The sequence below is a fragment of the Lindgomyces ingoldianus genome, assembly GCF_010093535.1.
Source record: "Lindgomyces ingoldianus strain ATCC 200398 unplaced genomic scaffold BDR25scaffold_2, whole genome shotgun sequence".
NCBI lineage: Eukaryota > Fungi > Ascomycota > Dothideomycetes > Pleosporales > Lindgomycetaceae > Lindgomyces > Lindgomyces ingoldianus.
The window spans coordinates 272,688-293,111 of record NW_022985163.1 but is presented as its reverse complement, the minus strand read 5'-3'; the positions used below and the strand labels follow the sequence as shown (position 1 = coordinate 293,111).

The 20,424-nt window shown below is 41.4% G+C and overlaps 4 protein-coding genes across 4 annotated transcripts; 2 read left to right on the top strand and 2 right to left on the bottom strand.

Annotated features, from left to right (window-relative positions):
- Nucleotides 1-6,663: 6,663 nt before the first annotated feature.
- Nucleotides 6,664-7,914, top strand: BDR25DRAFT_299998 (Rhodanese-like protein). Its single transcript, XM_033689275.1, has one exon. The coding sequence runs from the start codon at nt 6,973-6,975 to the stop codon at nt 7,888-7,890; it is 918 nt and encodes a 305-aa protein (XP_033553674.1). The 5' UTR covers nt 6,664-6,972; the 3' UTR covers nt 7,891-7,914.
- Nucleotides 7,915-13,029: 5,115 nt separating this feature from the next.
- Nucleotides 13,030-14,308, top strand: BDR25DRAFT_208769 (uncharacterized protein; the record flags this gene model as incomplete). Its single annotated transcript, XM_033684584.1, has 5 exons — nt 13,030-13,179; nt 13,227-13,596; nt 13,657-13,774; nt 13,827-13,894; nt 13,953-14,308. The coding sequence occupies 5 exons, from the start codon at nt 13,030-13,032 to the stop codon at nt 14,306-14,308; spliced, it is 1,062 nt and encodes a 353-aa protein (XP_033553673.1).
- Nucleotides 14,309-14,458: 150 nt separating this feature from the next.
- BDR25DRAFT_41402 (NAD(P)-binding protein) lies at nt 14,459-15,835 on the bottom strand. Its single transcript, XM_033698537.1, has one exon. The coding sequence runs from the start codon at nt 15,606-15,608 to the stop codon at nt 14,610-14,612; it is 999 nt and encodes a 332-aa protein (XP_033553672.1). The 5' UTR covers nt 15,609-15,835; the 3' UTR covers nt 14,459-14,609.
- A 693-nt stretch (nt 15,836-16,528) lies between these two features.
- BDR25DRAFT_41400 (uncharacterized protein) lies at nt 16,529-17,319 on the bottom strand. Its single transcript, XM_033698536.1, has 2 exons — nt 17,198-17,319; nt 16,529-17,147 (listed from the first exon to the last, which is right to left on the bottom strand). Exon 2 carries the CDS (start codon nt 17,001-17,003, stop codon nt 16,719-16,721), a length of 285 nt encoding a protein of 94 aa, XP_033553671.1. The 5' UTR covers nt 17,004-17,147; nt 17,198-17,319; the 3' UTR covers nt 16,529-16,718.
- Nucleotides 17,320-20,424: the final 3,105 nt, after the last annotated feature.

Genomic DNA, 20,424 nt, shown 5'->3' with positions numbered 1-20,424 from the left:
AACTACTAACTCTTAACTACTAACTCTTAACTACTAACTCTTAACTACTAACTCTTAACTACTAACTCTTAACTACTAACTCTTAACTACTAACTACTACTCTGTTAACAGCTAAACCTGCGTCTACAGAACCTAAAGCTAGACCTACTTAATTTAGAGTTAACCTCTAGTAGTATATCTATGCTTATTTACAAGCACAGCTTAAGCAGCTAATCTACTAAAACACTGCTAAGCAACTACTAACCCCTAACTATTAAATCACCTCTAATAATGCCTTAAATCACCTCTACTACTCTAATAGTAAGAGACCTTTAAGGCACCCCTAACAACATCTAAATGCTACTATACTAAACGCACGCCTAAGATTAATAACTACACAGATAGCAATAAACAAAAGTCTTAATTATTAACAGGCTAGACATCTATACAGATTAATATTAGAGCAGGCGCGCACGCATAGCGTTTAGTTTAGAGGACACTGCTAGCAGTGCAAAGAAATACTTAGCAAGGACACCTAGCTAAATTAGACTAGTTTTAGTTTAAGAAGGCAGAGGACATAACAGCAATACTTTGTACTATAATTACTACTAATAGGGACTATTAGTCTACAGAGGGGGGGGTAGTGTAACAATTCTTGTTCCATCTTAGGTTGCCTAGAACCTATCTAAAGGGTCCCTGTATTAGCTCTAACCCTGGCTTAACCCTAACTTGACCTGGCCCTAACTCTGCCCTGCCCCCTACTGTTACCCCTATTTCCCCTATGTATTTAGTTGCACCTTGCCCCTGTAGCTAGCTTAGTAGTTTTCTAATATCCTTTTGTACAAGGCCTATAGGTGTTAATGGCATTCCCAGGTTCCGAGTCCCCACGCACTCCCATATGCCTCTGAGTGGATTCCCACCGCATTCGGACCCATTGTCTTGCCTGTGCCGTTACATGGTAATGCTATATATTAGAATAAGCTAGTTATACTTTATAAATAGGTTTATAAATAATATAACGTACTTTACAGGCAAGTTGCTCACACACCTAAGTTGCTTACTTTTGCTAAGACCCTACTAAACTACCCTTTTTACACTAATGCGTTCCTAATAACACTACTTAGACGCGCTAAAAGAACATTAGATACAGCTTGCGCTCTAAGCTTTTAAATAAGACATAAAACTCTTAAAGAAACATATTGCAGCTATGTACAAAGTCTCTTAAAAAACAATAAATAACTATAGCGCTAGATAAATTTTATAAGCTAATTCTACAGCTAACTTATAAAGGCTAGGCAATAAAAAGAAGCAGGTAATTATTAAGACTATACTTAAGCTATATATGCAAGGATTTTCCTCTTAGATAGCATTTATAGCTAATATAGCTAATTCTTTACGCGCTAAGCGTAATCTAGGCTATGTTAGCATAAACTAGCCTAGTATGTTTATAAAGCGTTATTTAGAGCTTAAAGTAACGTTTTCGGGTAGTGTATCTTTAATAGATCTTTCTCTTATAGTCCTGGGTTTCTTTCTGGCGTTTTTCGTGTTGTTGTTTTTATTGCTGTTCTTTGTTTTATTTTTCTTTATAAGGTTTATCCTTTTCTCAATTTCGGTTTTATTCTTGTCTAGGTCTTTCTTATCTTTGTTTTTGGTTTAAATTTTACTTTAAGGTCTAGATAATGCTTTCTAAATGTACTAGGCTAGTTTATGCTAACATAGCCTAGATTACGCTTAGCGCGTAAAGAATTAGCTATATTAGCTATAAATGCTATCTAAGAGGAAAATCCTTGCGCATATAGCTTAAGTATAGTTTTAATAATTATCTACTTCTTCTTATTACTTAGCCTTTATAAGTTAGCTGTAGAATTAGCTTGTAAAGGTTATCTAGTGCTATAGTTATTTATTATCTTTTAAAGGACTTTATATATAGCTGCAGCATGTTTCTTTAACAGTTTTATGTCTTATTTAAAAGCTTAGAGTGTAAGCTATATCTAACATTCTTTTAGCGTGTCTAAGTAGTGTTGTTAGGAATGCATTAGTGTAGGAAGAGTAGTTTAGTAGGGTCTTAGCAAAAGTAAGCAACTCAGGTGTGTGAGCAACTCGCCCGTGAAGTACGTTAAGGTGTTTAAGCTATTATTATCTAGCCTTATACACTTATCCTGTAAATGTTTAGTAGTGTATAAGCTATTTTACGCAGGATTCTATAACAGGATAGTGTAGGATCTTTATATAGAGAGGTGCGTAAGAAGGTGTATATAATAAGGTTTTCTCTCTCTCTTTTTACCTTCTCTTTTTTAGCCCTAACCAGAGGCCCTTTGTACGACAGGTAGAGGGGATTGAGCAAACGGCCAGGGTTACATGGTCGCGTCACGTGTGATTGCCCGTTGATTTGGGTGGATATACGTGCCTTTTGGAATAAATGGCCGTCGTAGATACTGTCTTCTGTGGATTCGTGCGGGATGTCTAGTCAACGTAAATGCATGTATCGGTGATTATGATCGGGATATTAATCTTACTGCTAAGTGTGATGGGTCTCCACCTAAGAAGTTCCATGATGATAGCCCTCAATATTGGCACCTGGAATGAGTCAGAAAGCTCTGGCGTTCTATCATCACAAGCCATATCAACCTCCGCTTGCAACCGTGTCTGCCACTGTGGAGATAGAGTGAGAAGATAGGTCAGCACAGCGGAGGACATGGTGGGCACACCTGCGAGTCCTATCATACCCACTATGTATGCACATTCCATGTCAGACAGTTCTGTACTAACTTTGCTCTCTAACAAATGTTGCATGTATGACGGTTGTGTTATTCCTGCCTCCATCCTTGCAGTAACTTTGGTGGGCATGCGCATGAAAAAAAAAAAAAGCGCTCTTTCGCATCCCCGCGGGCTACAATCCACTTCCAGGGGGGTAGGAAAGCAGGTAGCGGCTTTAGGGGTGGGATAATTTTGGCAATATAAGCTGCAGGCGAAATAGTGTTAAGAAGTCCACGAGAGTACTGCCTGATATCCGCATAGTGACCCGAAACGCCGAAGTCTAGTCATGAAATATCGCGGCCTGTGCAGTTTCCCATAATACTCTTGTAGTTGGTGCGGCGGTCAAGCAACTCTGAAAGGAATTTAGAGCGTTCTAGATAAGGTAGGTTTTGATGATTCTGTTGCAAGTGGCAAAACGTTAACATTCTACTAAGCACAGGAGAAGAATATATATAGGCAGATAAAATACACGCTCAACAGATTCCTCTAGCTGACTGGGACAGGAGTTGAGCCACGATTCTTAGCTGACGACGCTATAGATCTATGGGACGTTTTATCAGAGCGTGTCTTTAGTGGAAATTGCTGAGTTGAAAATTGAGCTAAGGGCCACTAACCATTTTGTCTAAGGAGATGGAGATATTCCAGCGTCTCGTTACTGTCCTCTAACTGATATGTGCTTGGGCGATCTGGATCCCTGGCTGCCGCCTTGAGAGTACATTGTTTGCGATTTTGTCTGATGCGAACTGAATGTGATTAATACCAAAGATGTTTGTACTATATATTGGACCGTATTAGCCGGACCATCTCTTGAGACGTGTGTAGCTGTGCTGTCGTGGGCTGTCCTAGACTCAGCCAATTGGTGGAAGACCTAGTTTTGTTGAATGGGCTCTTCTAGCTAGATGCTTATGGTATGAGCACTTAAGTAGTAAGAGTAAGAGTAGTGTACGGTGTGCACAGCGTACAAAGTAGGTAGGGTGGGGGCAACATGGTTCTGGTTCTATTGCTCTGTCTTTTCCTCTGTACAGAGGAAAAGGGGAATATCTAGATGTTCGCGCACAGAGGTTCGCGCACAAGCATTATGTGACATAGTTACATAGTTCTTCTTATGCGCAATAACTATCTAGACTGTAACACTATTGCTACATATAGACACTAGCAACTTTCTATTTTTATCTAAAAGGTTGCCTTCTGTACTAGTTACCTCCCTCCTGTTTGTGCAGAATTCTGTAACAAAATAGTGTAAGATCTTTACGTAGAGGTGTTTGCAATAGAAAAAAAAAATAGGCCTTATATAAAGGTGTTGTTAGTCTAGTTAGTCTAAGGCATCTGTGCGCATAAGATCTAGCTAGTCTATAGATGCTTCTATTTAGACAGAGAGGTAGTTAGTTAAGACTAATAGTTAAAAAGCCTAATTTAGTGTTTTCTTTATACATGCATTTATAAAGTTATTTTTACTATTAATCTATCTAATCTCTATAATCTTTTTTTTAATATAATTTGTAAAGTAACATAATGTTAATTATAAGTTATTTTTTACTAGTAGTGCCTAGCTTAATAAGGTAATTATAGAAGAAGGATGGACCGATGCCGGTGGGGGCACGGCCGGTGGTCACGTGATGATCCAAACATGTATAGTGTGACCGCTAGGCTTGGCGAGTATATAGTCTCGCCCTTCCTCCATTGTTTAGAAGGTTGTGGTTATTCTTATCTTTAAGGCACAGCGTTAGGTATAGCAATATTTCTAATATCTTTCTTAACACAAAGCGTGCAGAAGATCCCTTCCTATTTGTGAGAGAACTAAAGCTACCTAGTTATCTTACTATACCTCTACCTTCTTCCACTCTTTACCACTTCCCCCTCACCAGACTTCTCACTAGATTGTACGGAGGACTGTACACCCTCTGTGCCCCGTTATACGTCAGAGAAGTATCACGTGACTCTCTCCCTTCCCTTCCACTCTCTCTACCCTCTCCCTTTCCCAAGACCCTCCGTCACCGTCAGAAGACACCTAGCAATAGGAAAGTCGAGGTGAGATATCATAACATTCGGAGTAGCACTATGCATAGTGGTTTGTGCGTCTGCGGTTCTCTCACCACCCCGGCTGAGCTAGCGGAGATAAAGTCGCCGAAGAAAATAAGACAATCCACTCCACACAAAGTATTGAGCCTACAGCGACGTAGCGTGGCTGCGTAAGACAGCGACACTTCCGTGCTACTGGAACGAAATGTCATATCGATCCGTGTCACGGCTTTCCGATTCGCTCGCTGGTTCAGTTCCAATTCCGCAATGTTTTTCATCGGCTTGCTGGTCCTAGAAGATCTCATCTGGCAAATATATATTTCAGCAGCCTAACCCCACAGCTTTGTCTACTCTTCGTGTTCTCTTCTCGACTGAGCTCCCTGACGCTTCCGAGACTTTTCCATCCCTGCGAGCATTGAAGGATGGATCACTTCAGCGTCAAAGCATCTATCATCGCTATCATCGGGGAATCGTGGCAACATACAAGACCATCAAGACCGTCTCCAGCCTTCCATAAGCATTTAGTGAAGTCAAGAAAAACCTTCCCCTCGTGCTAAGCCTCCTTCAGGGTGCCCGGGATAGACTTATAGACGGTCAAGAAATATCCAGCAAGGAGAAAAGAGGCTACCCTTGCAATAATTCAATCCAGCCATGACAAGGCCATGAAATTAAAGAGGATCTTCGATGAGTCAAAGCAGAGTGTAAGAGAGATCAGGATGCTAAGGACTGGGCGAAGATTCGCGTTTCATATCACAAGGCACTGCGCGGCATTAAGGGACATCAGGTGGAGAGTTTCATAAAGGAGATCTTAGAAGGCGTGAAGCTAGCACTTAGTCAGACCTATAAATCAGCGATGCATGTCAACATAAAAGCCAATGAGAAGGCCATTCTAGAATTTTAGTTCTTATGTTACAAGTAAAAAGTAACAGAGCTGTGGGAACCAAGCAGAGGTCGTAGGAGCATGCGGAGCAGGTGACGACTGGCATGATAGGAACACGACGATTGTCACATTCCTGATACGGAAACCTTCCTTCCCTATGCTACAATAGCTCCTACTGCCTTTACCATGGCACCTTATCGCCTCTACTATGGCACCTTCTGCCTTCACTTCAACAGATGCATATAAACACTCTGTAGCAGAGCACTTAGACTAAAATAATACACTTCACTTTATCAGCTTCTCACAAGCTGCATGATCACGCAACTCATTTGGCATCAACGATGCGCGGGGCAGCTTATGTTACGAGTCACGTGACATGGTTAGGACGCAGCTGAGGGGTGCGGACGCAGTTTGGGGACGCCAAGATTGTACCCACTTGCCTTGGCTGCGATTAAGCTAAGGGACAACAGGATATATAAAGAGTATAGGTTTCCTCGGTAGGTTGTCTCTTTGTAGCTATACAATTACAGTTTTCGCACTGTATCCTCTGTAAGAGCTCGTTGTCTAGACTCACTTGCACTCTCCTACTCTCGTGTTGTGAAGTACAGAAGCCTTGTATCATCGCTGGACTGCCTTACTCATGTACGGGACCAATCTAAACGCCGAATATCCCCCAGTGGGTATCCAGACCGAATCAGGATACGATAACATCTTGGTACTGCTCTAATAACATAGCAGTTGCTGCAGAGGAGGATGATACGGCAGATAAGTGTCAAGAAGAGTTAGAGAAAAGTACGCAAGGAATTAGGGCTAAAAAAGGTGTGAACTTCACCAAAACAGGTTTAGCGGGTAGAGAGGGTTAGTGTAAGTGAGAGAGGTTTAGTACGAGAAATATTAATTAGGCCTGTGCGTAAACTAAGCGACGCCGAGAAGTGGCCGATTTGACCTCTTGGTGCATGAACTCTGCAGTCTCTGAACTCCGTAGTCCCAAGGAAGGAACAAGTGATGTGACCTGAGCGCGAAAACGTGATGTGGACGTAACCGACTGCTGGGCACCGCCGCCTCTCCGAACCAAGATGAACGTGCGAAATAAGTTCCTCTTGGCCACGGATATGACGGTGACATTGTCGGAATCAACGCTACTCTTTAAATATGACCTGTCTTTCTCCATCTCTTCCTGCTGCACTTTCATCAATTAGCTTAGTGGCTCTAAGAACTTTACCGGCAGTTGTCATCTTCCCTCCTGCCTCGAGGAAAAGCAGTGCCAATCAATTCGCTACAGACCCCCGCGTCATTATTCTTCGAACTTTAGTTGTCCCTGCTCTTTTTTCCTCGTTATGAGACTCCAAAATCCCCTCTCTCTTCTGCTCGCATCGGCAAATCTGTGCGTCGCCGCACCGACATTCTATTGGCCGCCGTGGATGACTGGAATCGTTTCAACCAGCTGGCTTGCCCAGCACTCCTGGGATCCATTCATTCTAGTCATCGACACTCGACCCGCTGCAGAATATGCGGCAGGCCATATTCCGAAGGCCGTTAACATTCCGTGGGCCGTTCCTTTGAGCGCCTGGATAAGCTATGGCCCCGACGACCTTTTACTCCAGTTGCCACAAGATGATTACTTGTTTGGCAACCTAAGCGCGGCAGGAGTATCCAAGCTGAGGCGCATCATTATCTCAAGCTCCAAGGCAACCCCGCCATACCCACAGGCTGAAGCTGCGCGTATCGCTATGACAATGCAGCTCGCTGGTTTCCCGCTCGTACACGTCTTGAACGGTGGTATCACCAAGTGGCAGGCAGAGGGCAGAGTTGTTACGACCGTAGTTCCGAGCATCACACCGAGCGGCATCACTGGATCGCTAGACCGCAGCGATATCGTCGACCGCGAGTATGTCAAGGCCGCCATCAACAACAAGATTATACTCGACGCGCGGGATCCCTCAGTGTACAACGGCAGCGTTGTGGAGCAATGGGCTTCTAAGCCCGGACACATCCCTTCCGCCAAAAGCTTGCCCACGGCTTCATTGTTGGACTTGCAAGGAAATTACAAGGACAAGGCTGCGTTGGCGGATGTTGTGGAAAGTGTTATTGGGACAGACGTAGACAAGGACACTGAAATCATCGTCTATTGTGGAGTTGGCGGCTATGCCGGCGCAGTGTACTGGGTGTTGAATACCGTGTTGGGTTTCTGCAACGTCAAGTTTTATGATGGGTCATCGCAGGACTGGGTCAAGGTCTATGATATGGAACTTTAGTGAAATGAGATTCTGTTTCCGTTCCCTTGCAAACCTCACATGTTCGTCTTTTGCCGACGGATGTGTGCCGAGCCTCGAAGGCGTCGGGACGTTCGGTATCCCGACTGGGCAACAGGGGAGTGTCGTATCAGCTCACCCGACCCTCGTTTCCACCACGCCACCGGCATGTAACTTTCTGCAATTTTCTGAAGGGCATGAATCAATGAGCGCAACAATGTTGACTCTCAGCCGATAGCAGCGCGGAGGTATCCTGCCGAGGCGGAAGCCTTTGGATTGATCGGCGATGCCTGTGCATTGACTTAACTTCTGACTGATGTCCTGCAGGATAACGCAGGGTCGCTGCAAGAGGCGGCACATACCTCCAGCATTTTATGTACCATGGTCAGGGATGGGTCGTATACGGTATGAAACGATCCATACAGTATACGGTATGGAACGTATATATACCGGTATAAGATGTATGTATGGATCGCTTACTAATACATGATAATTCTTTAGAAACTAAGCAAGCCTGGCATCTCCCCCAGCACCTCCTCGCCCTCTTCATCCTCAGGAACATCCTCAATCTCTACCTGCTCGTTGTTAAAGTACTTAGGCGCCTTAAGGGGGTTATTTAAGTTAATTTTAAGGTTGCTAAAAACGTACACAAGCTTCTCTACACGCTTATTAGTTAATTAATTGCGTACTTTGTTATAAATAAAGCTGTGTGTACTCTAATTACGCTCTGCTGCAGCTGTTGTTAGATTAATGCTAAGTGTGTATATCGCCAGCTCTTAGAGGTCTTTACTGCACCTAATATTGTACTACTAACTAGCTAGATTACTGTATTTATTAAAGGTATTCTAATTAACATTGTTAGCATAGATTCCTCTGCAAAAATACGCGTCTTTAAGCTCTATAGCAATACTAGACGCACGCTAGAGATCGCTGTATTGTTAGTAGAGGTATTGCCTGATTTCTGCCCACATCTCTGCTGTAAACTTAACTGGGCGCTTAGCGCGCACAGAGGGGTCGCAAATGTACGCGATAAGGAACTCTGTACGCTAAATTTGCCTAGAACACTTTGTAATAATGTCTAGTACTTCTTAGGTAGCCAGCGAGGTAGTCGTAACTAGTTCTGTAGGAAGATAGTGGATGTATGCGAAGGCTTAAGAGCCCTTTAGCTGTACGCTCTGCAGCGCCTAAGTAACCTCCTAAAAGGGCTTTAAAAGTCCTTATAGGTTGCAAACCTGCTTCTAAAAGCTATATTAAAGTATAATTAATTATATCCTAACATATCTCTCTTAATTATTATAGGCATTTTGCGTATAGGGGGGTAGAGAGGCTCTGCAGAGAATATGCTTAAGAATAGGTTAGTTGCTTAGTAAGCTTTTAACAGTGTTAAGCTTCCCCTACTACCTAGTCTTACTAAGTAGGGCTAGGGCTCTGCAGGCTATTTTTATTAATTTTAACACTAAATTTAGTAATTCTACTTAAAGAGTTAATCCTTTAAAGTATTTAACAATTTTAAGAACTATGTTCTACTGCGTTATAATGTAGTTAAGCTTAAATATATTCTTAATAGCTAAATTAAGGATGTAGGTAGCACATCTAAGCATAAGCACCTTAGGAAATTACTGTGCTAGTATTTTCTATGCAATAACTATATTGCTAGCTGTATCTATTATAATTATAATAATATTATTTAGATTTAGCTTTTTAACTACATTTCTAACTTCCTAAGCAATATACTTGCTAGTATAGTAATAAGCGCCTGTAGGGGTAGATTTCTAGAAGATAGCATTGCATCTTATTACTGTAATATAATTAATAACTACTTTACTGCGCAAGTTAGTCTACTTGTTAGAAAGTAGAGTAACTTGCCTGTAGCTATTCTCTAGCTTCTTTAGCACCCTCTTTTTTATATTTATATATATTATATTAAGTATCTTGTTTGCAAGTTGCTTATGTAATAGTAGTATAAACACTAGGCAAATAGCACTTAGAAATTATTAGAACACTAGCTGCTTAACTTATAAATTTACTAGTTAACACACGTGTTAACATGTATATAAAACGCTTACTTATAAGGCTAAGTAGGACTCTAGCGCTGTATATTGCTTTAGTAAGAAGTAGGGTGCACTTATTACAATTATAAGCGCTTATTTGCAGTTCTGCTAGTAGCAGCTTCTGCCCTAAACCTTTAATAACTAATTATTAATTATTTTAACATCTATATTAATTATAAAGCTTTAACAGGAGCTTGTTGCAGCATCTTATATAGCGCTTAATACGCTGTACAGCAGAGCTAGTCTACTGCTTATTGCAATAGCAACATTTAACTTTTAGATTATTACTGCTAATTTAGGCAACTCTAATAACGTCACTCTACTTAATTAACTCTTAGGGTGGCATCTTAACACTAGAAAATTGTATATAAAGGCGCTCTGTATAGTACTACTAAGCTTTAATTGCATAAAGGTTAAATGTTAAGCTTTAAAGGGCTAGAAAGTTAGTAGATTTGTTTACCCCTAAGATGCACCTTACACGCAATTTTATATAAGCAGCTTATTAGTTAAATAATGCGCTTACTAAGCGTTCTATACAGCTTTAGGTTTTATACAGTATGTATGTATGTGTATGTATATATATACGTTATATACAAGTGGGTCTGCCATCCCTGACCATGGTTCGCTTTTTGTGAATTAACCGTATGTCGTGGCGAATGAAATTGTCTCCCAGAAGTTCGTCATAAGCCTGTCTTGCATGCCCCTGACCCCGTGCCCTCACAGCATTGACAACTCCGGCGAGCCCCGCGAGTTGTCAAAATCTTGCATCACACTTGGCATGTACGTAAATCCACGCGCATGGTACAGGGTCTCCTGAGCGGGCTGTTCCGCGTGCACCAGCTAACATCTGTGCGTAGAATGTTCTAAATAATTTACAACCCTTTATAAGTAGGTTGCTAACAAACTTTACATCCCTTATTTAGCTTACTCTACTACTAAAATGTACTATAATGCTAAAGACACTAAATTAATAATTAATGTACAAGGAGCGTATACAGATTAATACCCTTTATAAGATAGGCTAGAAATAAAAGAATATTGCCTAGAAACTAGAGATACCTGCTTCTACAGTCTCTATCTGCCTCTGTACGCCTAAGACGCTTATAAAGCCTAAGGGATAGTCTTTTATTTTATTAACTCTATTTTAAATCCTCTTTATACAGCATGCAACTAAGAACGCTAAGCAGTAATAGAAAACTTAAAAAGAGATAGCTTAAAAGCTAAGGATAACTATCTACTAGTAATTACTTATTAAGGCTTTTAAGAAGGAGCTTTATTATTACTATAAAGCTACAGAGAAGCTCTTTCTTACTAACTAACATAAGACAGATTAAGTTACGTAGGCATAAAAGCACCTAGACTAGACTAATAATTAATAAGCTAGTATAGGCTAGAGCAATAATATAAGCGATTAGGCTAGCTTTAGTAAGGTGTAGGTAACAAGGAGAGCTAAGGAGCGCTTCCTGCCTGCCTGCTATGTTGCTTAATTTAAGGGCTACTTAAGCTGCATAGTGTAGGCAATAATATCTAGGGATATAAAGGGCCTCCTTATTTGTAACGATCCTCATGAATTGTTCCATCTTAAGTCGCCTGGAACCTCTGGAAGGCCCTCGTATCGGCCCCGACCTCGACCTGGCCCTGACTCTGCTCGGCCCTCTGCTGTTACCCATATTCCCTTATGTATTTAGTCGCACCTCGCCCCTGTAGCTAGCTTAGTAGTTTTCTGATATCCTTTCATACAAGGCCTATAGGTGTCAATGGCATTCCCAGATGCCTCTGAGTGGATTCCCACCGCATTCAGACCCATTGTCTTGCCTGTGCCGTTACATTATTGTGTATAAAAAGAGCTAGTGTATAAACTAAAAGCACTTAGTTAACTCTAAGGCCTATATTAAGCATATCCTGCTACTTATTATAGCCTTTTAAGATGTGTACACTGTGTACACAGGCAAGCAGCTAACTTTAATAGAGGATAACACATTTATCTATACATTAAAGGCTACAAAGGAGGCTAAGAAGGCCCTAGGTATTCTAAAGATCTAGTAGCTAGTAAACTTACCTAACTTTAACGCTATTAAGAATGTCTAGCAGATCTTAAAATATTGCCTAGAGAAGTGCTTTCTAAAGACTAATAGTAAGGTAAGGCAGTATCTTTTTAAAAAGGAAAAGAAATTGTCTTTAGTAACTATAGCAAGTACATTAAGTTAATAAGGGAGCACTGTTAGGCAGTTATTAAGGCTAAAGGTAGACATACAAAGTAGTAAGACAGTAGTAGGACAAAATAACAGTATAATGCTTATTTGTATATATTTTATATAGAAAACAGCATTTTAAGAGCATTTAAGAATCGCTGGCCTGTGCGCGCGGGTGCAGCCCGCTCATGGAGGGGGGTTGTAAAAGTATTCGCATATGAAGTTCTCAAAAGGGCCGGGCGTAACAGAATTGCGAGATTCTCGCAGACCTCCCTCGTCCGACTCCTCGGGTGATGCGCAGCCGGATCCTCCAGTCAAAGCTGGTGGCATGTTGCATTGTTATTAACCGTCGAAGTATTACTCGCTCGCGAACGTGGTTCTGCGTGAACTTGTTGAATGAACTTATTCTACGTCAACTCGAGGGGAAGGGAGAGCCCTGGAGAAGATCACGTACCACGGGAAACTGGGGTGAAACTGCTCCCTACCCTAGATCTCCATTTCTTCAGCCCTCTGGCCAGGAATCCGATCTGACCGCCTGGTTGGTTTTCTACCGACTAAACCCGCCGGGCCAATGTCCTGTATACGAGTTTATGCTGGACCTAAGCCCCGGGCCTCGCCTCCTTATGCGGAATGCGTTGTTGCGTAGAAACTTAGGTTAAAATCATAAACGCGCCTGATCTGCAACACGACGATTAAAGTTTGTCGCTACATCGAGGCGGTTCGTACCGACATTTAGTCCCAGCTCTCCTAACCCAAACACGACTAGCCACTTCGGATTCTGTTTGACCGTATATCATTCCTCCCTCGCTCCCACAGCGAGCGGGGTCCTAAAGATCCATTAAAAACACATAACTTGTTTCTCTCATTTGTATTCAGACTCGGATCGTCTTCTAGCCAGCATGTACTCCGAGACGAGATCACATCGTATAATGGCATCACTCTGGGTGATGTCGGGCGTTGCATGCTTCTTCATGAGCTTGCGGTTCTATTGCAAAGGCCGGTTTGGAAAACGCTTCGGCTGGGACGACTTGATTCTCGCTATCTCTTGGGTTAGTTCGCTCTTGCAAACGGAAACCTCCTTGCTGACAGCGAATAGGTGCTCACCGCTCTGTACGCGGTCTTCCTCTCCATCTCTGCCAAGTATGGCGTTGGCTCCCACTTTCTTGAAATTCCCAAGGAAAATATATACTGGCTGCTGTTCTGGCTCGACCATGGTTTGACGTGCACCATTCTCTCCGTCTCACTCAGCAAGACGTCCTTTGCCGTTACGCTCCTTCGATTCGCCCCTCGACCGTGGCAGAGATATATGATCTGGTTCGTCATTGGCAGCTTGAATGTAATCATGACGCTCGTTGTGGTTCTTCAATACGCGCAGTGTAACCCGGTTCAGAAAAGATGGAACGCTCTACTTCCCGGTACATGCTATGATCACCACATTATCATTTACTATTCTATGTTTGCTGGATGTATGTACCCTTACATTCTCTTAACGCTCAACGGCATCACTGATCATTTGGCGTGATTAGCCTACTCAGCTTTGTGGGACTTCGTTCTTGCCACTCTACCTTGGTTCATTATCTGGAAACTTCAAATGAACAAGAAGGAAAAAGTCGGGGTAGCACTCGCAATGAGCCTCGGTATACTGTATGCATGTATGTCTCTTTTTCGCAAGAGTGTACTGAAATTTTGGTTTTAGCGCAGGTATCACAGCCGCATTAAAGACGTCCTATCTTCCGGGAATGGGCCACTGGCAAGACTTCACGTGTACGTAATATATCTACGATTTTTGTGTCTAGTTGGGACAACGGTAACCTTCCAATAGGGGAATCGTCAAATCTTCTGATCTGGAGCGGCGCTGAGGCAACTATGACTATAGTCGGTGCCTCCATTCCTTTCTTGCGGGTCCTCGTCAAAGAAGTCTCGTCCACACACGGTAACAGCTACAACCTCAAGAACGTGAGCAGCGGCAAGGGCACTGGGAACATGACCAGGACTGGTCGTCCGAGAGATATTCAAACGTACAAGCGACATCATGATGATCAGAGTGATAGAAGTATTCTGGGGGAAGAGCAGAGCAAGGATGGCGTCATAATTCGGTCGAATGAGGTCACGGTTGCTTATCATGAGCGAGGTGATGAGGAGAGCCAAAGGGCTACGATAAGAACGTCTGTCCTTTGATTCGACGTGAAAGGATTTGCCAACAGCACTAGAGCGGCTTTGGGAACACTGCGTGATGACGAGGGCTCGGGTTTAGCACTTAGCTTCCGATGAAAGGTCGTGTGAATTTTGGAAAAATATATTGTGTCGATCTCCAGAGGTTTGAATAGACAAACCCCACAAATGGAGAGAAGTTTGCCTTGGTCAGAACGGGTTTTAAACACGACCGGTGTCTCAGCATCAAAGGGGGTTTCTTCCAATCAGAAGAGCTGCGAGCCTTCGGGCAGTGCAAGAGAGAACCCTATAGACACAGCCCATGAGATCAACTTTGCGTCGCAATAATGTAAGGGATCTCATCCTCCTCTAAACTCTCCCACACACTCTTTTCTTTTGGCTCCCAACCCAGCTCCCGCAGCCTAACTCCTCGACTTCTGGCATTTCCACCAGCGACTTTTTCGGTCATCGGCCCAAAGACGTCTCCGTAATCGGCTGGATCAAAAGATCGTGTCTCAGGACTCGGAATCTTCCGCAGCTTGTACAAAATGCGGCCCACTTGCTCCGCCGCGTCTCCCCACGAGAAGTCCATTCCGTCGTCGGCGAAGAAGTAAGGGTTCTTCAGGAAGGCAGATGGATCAATTGAATCCAAACTGTCAATAAGGGTTGTGTAAGCGCGTGCCAAGTCTGCGACATGGACAGCACTCCAAACGTTAAGACCCTCCTGGACACGCCCAGCATAGCCATGCTTGAGTGCAAATCGTACTAGCTTTGGTAAAGCCATGGACAGTCGCTGGTGCGCAGGATTAAATCCATAGATCACTGGTGGGATGAGAATGACTACTCTAGCCTTGCCACCGAGTTCGCGCGCTGCCTGGACGGTTGCAAGGTCGACATTCCGGTGCAGGGCTGTGGGAGGTAGGGCGTCGATATCTGTCGGGTCATCGTCGCGATAGATCTTCTCACTCTTGTATCGTCCCTTCGCATCGTCCACTAGTAATCCGGTGCCGCTAGTGTGGATGAGGGTTACTGGAAGGCTTTGAAGCACGCGCTGTCGCACGCCGGCTAGTATAGCTTTGGCGCTAGGTAGGTCGTCACTTGAGGAAGTATTGATAATGACTTCGTGCTGCGTTGTTTGGGCCGTTATCAGGTCGACGTCTTCGAGAGTACCGAGGATCGGTTTGGCGCCTGCTTTTTCCAAAGTAGCCGCCAGCTTTGCGTTTCGCACAAGTGTTGTAACAGAGAAGCCGGCGGCGAGAAGGAGGTCGATGACATGTCGTCCCACCAACCCTGCTCCGAGGATCAAGATTGATTTGGGGGTTGCCATTAGTAGGAATAAAAGACTGCGCTTGTTTCTTAGGGAAGACAGAAGGCAGAGTTGTGTCCCATACAAGCAGTGATAGAAAATAAACCTGAGAGGCTTCGGGAAGGTTCAAACCAAGTTATTACGCCAATCGATTGAAGATGGTGTGGATATTTGGTCGGCCATCCAAGTGTTAAGTATACGGCTTCAAATGGGTTATAAACAGATGCTTACAAATGCGGACGAGATTTTGATCGTGGACACTCCACCATGAGAGTAGCAAAAATGGAAGTAAGCAGCTCTCGGGTGCTTGTTCCGAAAGGATTGCTTACGAACTTTGTGTTGAGAATATTGGAATATGCGCGGAATAGTCGCGTTCGCTAAAACGCGAAGATGACTGGCTTATCAATCTATGATGGAAATCTTTGGGAGAGTGCGGAATAGATGTTAGCTCCATATTCTGGGAGAATGGTGGACGAATGTCGTGTTATGTACGAGGAGAACGACGGACGAAAATCGGACCTGGCGACTGGACGAGTACGCGCGTTCATCGAGAGCAGGGTAATCGTCTGAGACGGTTATACAGTTAGCATATAGTCTTCAAGCTACATCACCGTACCCAAAGCCATGAGAAGAGACCATACTTGAGCACTCGATTCCGGTCCGCGGGACCCACCTCTACCCTCACAGTTTTCCCACTAGTTTCGCCTGGGCTATACAACCCAGTTGCAATTTACTCAGAGCCGCCATGATCTTCATAACAGATAATTCAGCCCCAATTCTCTGTCTGGTCCAGTTTCGTCACTCAATGGTAATGAGCGAGTCCATCCCAATTGAGGTTACCGAAGCTTCAAGACCAGATTCCTCATCTGTGTGCATAAAAGCGGGGAGTGTCTTGCCCATAGATTTTACCAAGAACTCGGCCGATTCGGGGGGTTCAAAGCGGACACGTTCGAACTTGCATTCCGAAGAAACCTCTTCAGGTCGTCTCCCCAATTCGTGGAAGTTGTAAATGAGTCTTGATTCGTCGCTTCCGAGTTACGATATGCTAGGAATCGGAGATCTTTTTTCTAGAATGTGCGATTGTTTGTTGCTGATAGTGGAAGCGTAGAGCGAATCCGCAGCCCGATTTGGCTATGGTTTGGCAAATCTCTTTGGACTGTCCTCGCAAAATGCCAGCCGCGAGGGGAGTAGCATCGAGTGTATCGCGTCCAACAACTGCTTTTCCTGGATGGCGCGGACGGCAGCGGCCCCGTATATCACAAACTTTTCCGGAAGGTCCAATAGCCATCCCACATCTTCCACGAGGCCGATTTTCACGGCCGAGCAATGTAGACCGAGAAAATGCTGATACCGCACAAATGAATCCAAGAAAGTATTTCCGGCCGCGTAATTTGACTGGCCACGTTGGCCGCCCATTGCGCTGATTGAACCGAAGATGAAAAAGAGGTCTAATGGTTCTTTCTGCTTCAGGGCCGCGTGATGGAGATTTTATGTGCCTTGAACTTTGGATATCACGGCCTTTTGCCAAAGTGAGAACATCATGGCTTTTAGTAGAACGTCCTACAAGCTCAGTCAGCATATACCGGATGAATCCGGGCCGTCAAACCTACTCCGAGCGCCATTGATGCTTGCAAAATGCCAGCAACAGGCATGCTAATAACCCCAAACGCCCTTTCGATACCGGCCCGAAACTGTTTGCACAGCGCATCCCAAGGATTCTAGCTCGCGAATGTATGGGCCGTGTTGTAGGATTTCGCCTGCGGATCTCGAGAAGAACACGATCTTTCTGGCACGCTTCTAGTTAGGAAGGATATCAGATATATTGCTATACCTAGGACTGTGTCCTGTGTTGAAGAATAACCACGACCTTCCACCAGAGGTGGGGAGTCGAGACTATATACCTAGTAGTGATCGCAAGTGCTGCACAATGGTCGCAGGCCAAGCCTGCGACTGCTTTGCGATCGTGTTGCCAAGTCTTGCGACTGTTTTGCCAAGTCCTGCGATCGCACTATACCTGTTTCGGATGATCACGTGATGTGCGCTCTGCGGGCCGTGCCCTCACCAGCAGTGCCGGCGATAGATCGATCCGATTCGTGGATTGATCCGAATCCACGCTATTCTAAATCTAGATTAGATTCTTAAATTAATTTAACTATAGTCTTAGCTAAAAATTTACTTCTCTATTAATAAAATAACTTTAAAAGTTTTAGATAATAAAATTTTATAAATTAAGCTTAACTCTAGTGCCTAAAAATAAGAGTAGTAACTTTAGAAACCTTATACAACGACTAATTATAAGGCTGGATGTCCTAGAACAGGCTAGTATGGCCTCCCCTAACCTGTTTGGAGGTCACATGACCTGTGCTTCGTATATAAGCATGAATCCTAACAAGCGAGGCTTGGCAGCGATTCGTCTCTCTTACAATACACTCCTATCTTTCTCTGAAAGCTTGCTCTCAGTGCTATCTGTGCTACTTACTATCCTATCTTTACACTAATGTCTAATAAACTTACTAAACAAAATAGCTGTCTTCTCTAATACTATAATTTTTATAATTATAACTATACTTTAAAAGTTATTATAAACTTTTAAAAGCACTTAAAATTTAACTACTAAGTTTTAGTAAAAAGTACTTTTTCTTTTATATAATAAGCAGGTGCTATTAAATTCTAAGTCTAAAGATAGGATAGTAGGTAGCATAGATAGCACTAAGAGCAAGGTTTCGGAGAAAGATAGAAGTGTATTGTAAGAGAGACGAATCGCTGCCAAACCTTGCTTGTTAGGATTCATGCTTATATACAAAGTACAGGTCATGTGACCCCTAAACAGGTTAAGTAAGGCTATACTAGCCTGTTCTAGAGCATCTAGCCTTATACTAAGAGCTATAAAACTGCGTAGAACCTTATATAAAAGAAGATATATAAAATACTATGTTTAGAGCTTATCTAGATAAAAATATTATTTAAAAGACTTTTATATAACTAATTATTTAATAGTATTTTACTTTTTTAGTTATTAAATTATTATCTTTTTAAGCTTTTATATAAGCATTAAATTTTATTACTAGAGAGGCTATTCTAGTTTTACACTTTACTATTTATATAGTAATTTAAAGCTATGAGTATAAAAAAAGCTTATTCTTTAACGTACTTCACAGGCGAGTTGCTTACACACCTAAGTTGCTTACTTTTGCTAAGTGTCACGATTGTGCACAAGTAAGGTTATAGAGCTTCACAGAGGTCTAGTTTAATTACTATGTAAGGTATTATAGTAGGTACAAGACGTTGTGTAAGGAATAGAAAAGTTTAAAAAAAAATTAGTAATTAAATACTTAGCTTAAAAGTCTAAGCACTTTAAGTATAAATTAAGCTTATTTTTATTTTAGTTAGTGTTAAAGCAGTTTATACTTAAGTTTATGTCTATATTATGTTGTATTTATGTTAGATGTGCACTAATAATACTCTAGTACATGTCTAATACAGTTATGTCTAGGATCTAGAGAGGATACTGTAATAGTACTCTCCCCTTATTAAAAAGAGAATCTTTTACATTAGTAGTTCTAGCATTAAGTTGTCTTTATTAGAGTATAAGTTTAGTTTAGATAAGTATTAAGCATAAAATTAAGTTACTATAAAGTTCTTTTATAAAGCTTCTATAGGTTTTTATAATAGTTTATTATATCTAGTCTATTTTATAAAGTATTTATAGATATGTTTTTTTTTATTAAACTAGATTTATTTAACATTTTTTATAACATATTCTAGTTTATTATTTATAATAATAAGTTTAGGTAGTAAGTTTAGCTATCTAAGTAAATAGTTAAATTTAGAGGCTACTTAGCGCAGTAATAATACATAGAACATAGGGTGTATCTTTATGCTATTAGGTAGGATTAATTAGTAAGTGTGTAATAAGACTATATAAGCTACTATAAAAGGGCTAAAGTTTTTCTAATTAAGTTTTTTTAATTATTAGTTTATTTAAATATTTTTAGTGTCTAGCTAGACTTTCTTACTAGCTGCATATATAAAAGTAGAAGTTTAGAATTAGTTTATGTACTCTTATTAAAAAGCTTAAGCCTATGTAAGCTTTTTATAAACATATTTAAATATATTTTAAATTTTATTAATAAGTCTATTTACATCTATTACTTATATAAATTAATAAGTTAGTTAGAGAGTATTTAAAAGTAGTTTAAATCTTATTTAAAAGTAGTATTTATAGTTTACTAAAAATAAGAATACTTATATTAATTTAAATATTATGTTATTAGCTTTAAACTATGCTGTAGCTAACTATTTTACTTAGTTATTCTACTAGTAGTTTATATACACTTATAAGACTTATTTTATTATAGTGTTTATATTCTTAGTCTAGCTATTAGTCTCTAGGTAAAAAGCTATAGATAGATAAAAGATAATTTAGAGCTATTTATAAAGTTTATTCTAGAAGGCTAAAACAAACTGCGTACCTCTGTCTAATATAATTATATTAGGCAGGCTGTAGTAAACTTATATGTATTAGTAGAATAACTAGGCTATATTAAGGGTAGTTATAAAAAAACATAGTATTAAGTATTAATACTTAGTTAAGTAATTAATAACTACTATAATATTTATATACTTTTTAAATAAAGGTAAGTTTATAATAAAATTAATTAATATATTTTTTTAAGCTTATTTAAGGATTAGAAGTAGTTTAAGTAGGCTATTATACTTTTCTTAAAAGGCTTTTACTTTATAGTAAGTATAGCAACATAATACATATTAGCGTACAGTATAGAACATGCAGGGCTAGTAGTACTCTCTCTGTAGTAGGTTAAGAGTCTTTTCTCTG

Bases quoted from the DNA above. Each gene is read 5' to 3' on its own strand.
- BDR25DRAFT_41400 (XM_033698536.1), bottom strand. From the start codon at position 17,003: ATGGGCGGCCAACGTGGCCAGTCAAATTACGCGGCCGGAAATACTTTC.
- BDR25DRAFT_299998 (XM_033689275.1), top strand. From the start codon at position 6,973: ATGAGACTCCAAAATCCCCTCTCTCTTCTGCTCGCATCGGCAAATCTG.
- BDR25DRAFT_41402 (XM_033698537.1), bottom strand. From the start codon at position 15,608: ATGGCAACCCCCAAATCAATCTTGATCCTCGGAGCAGGGTTGGTGGGA.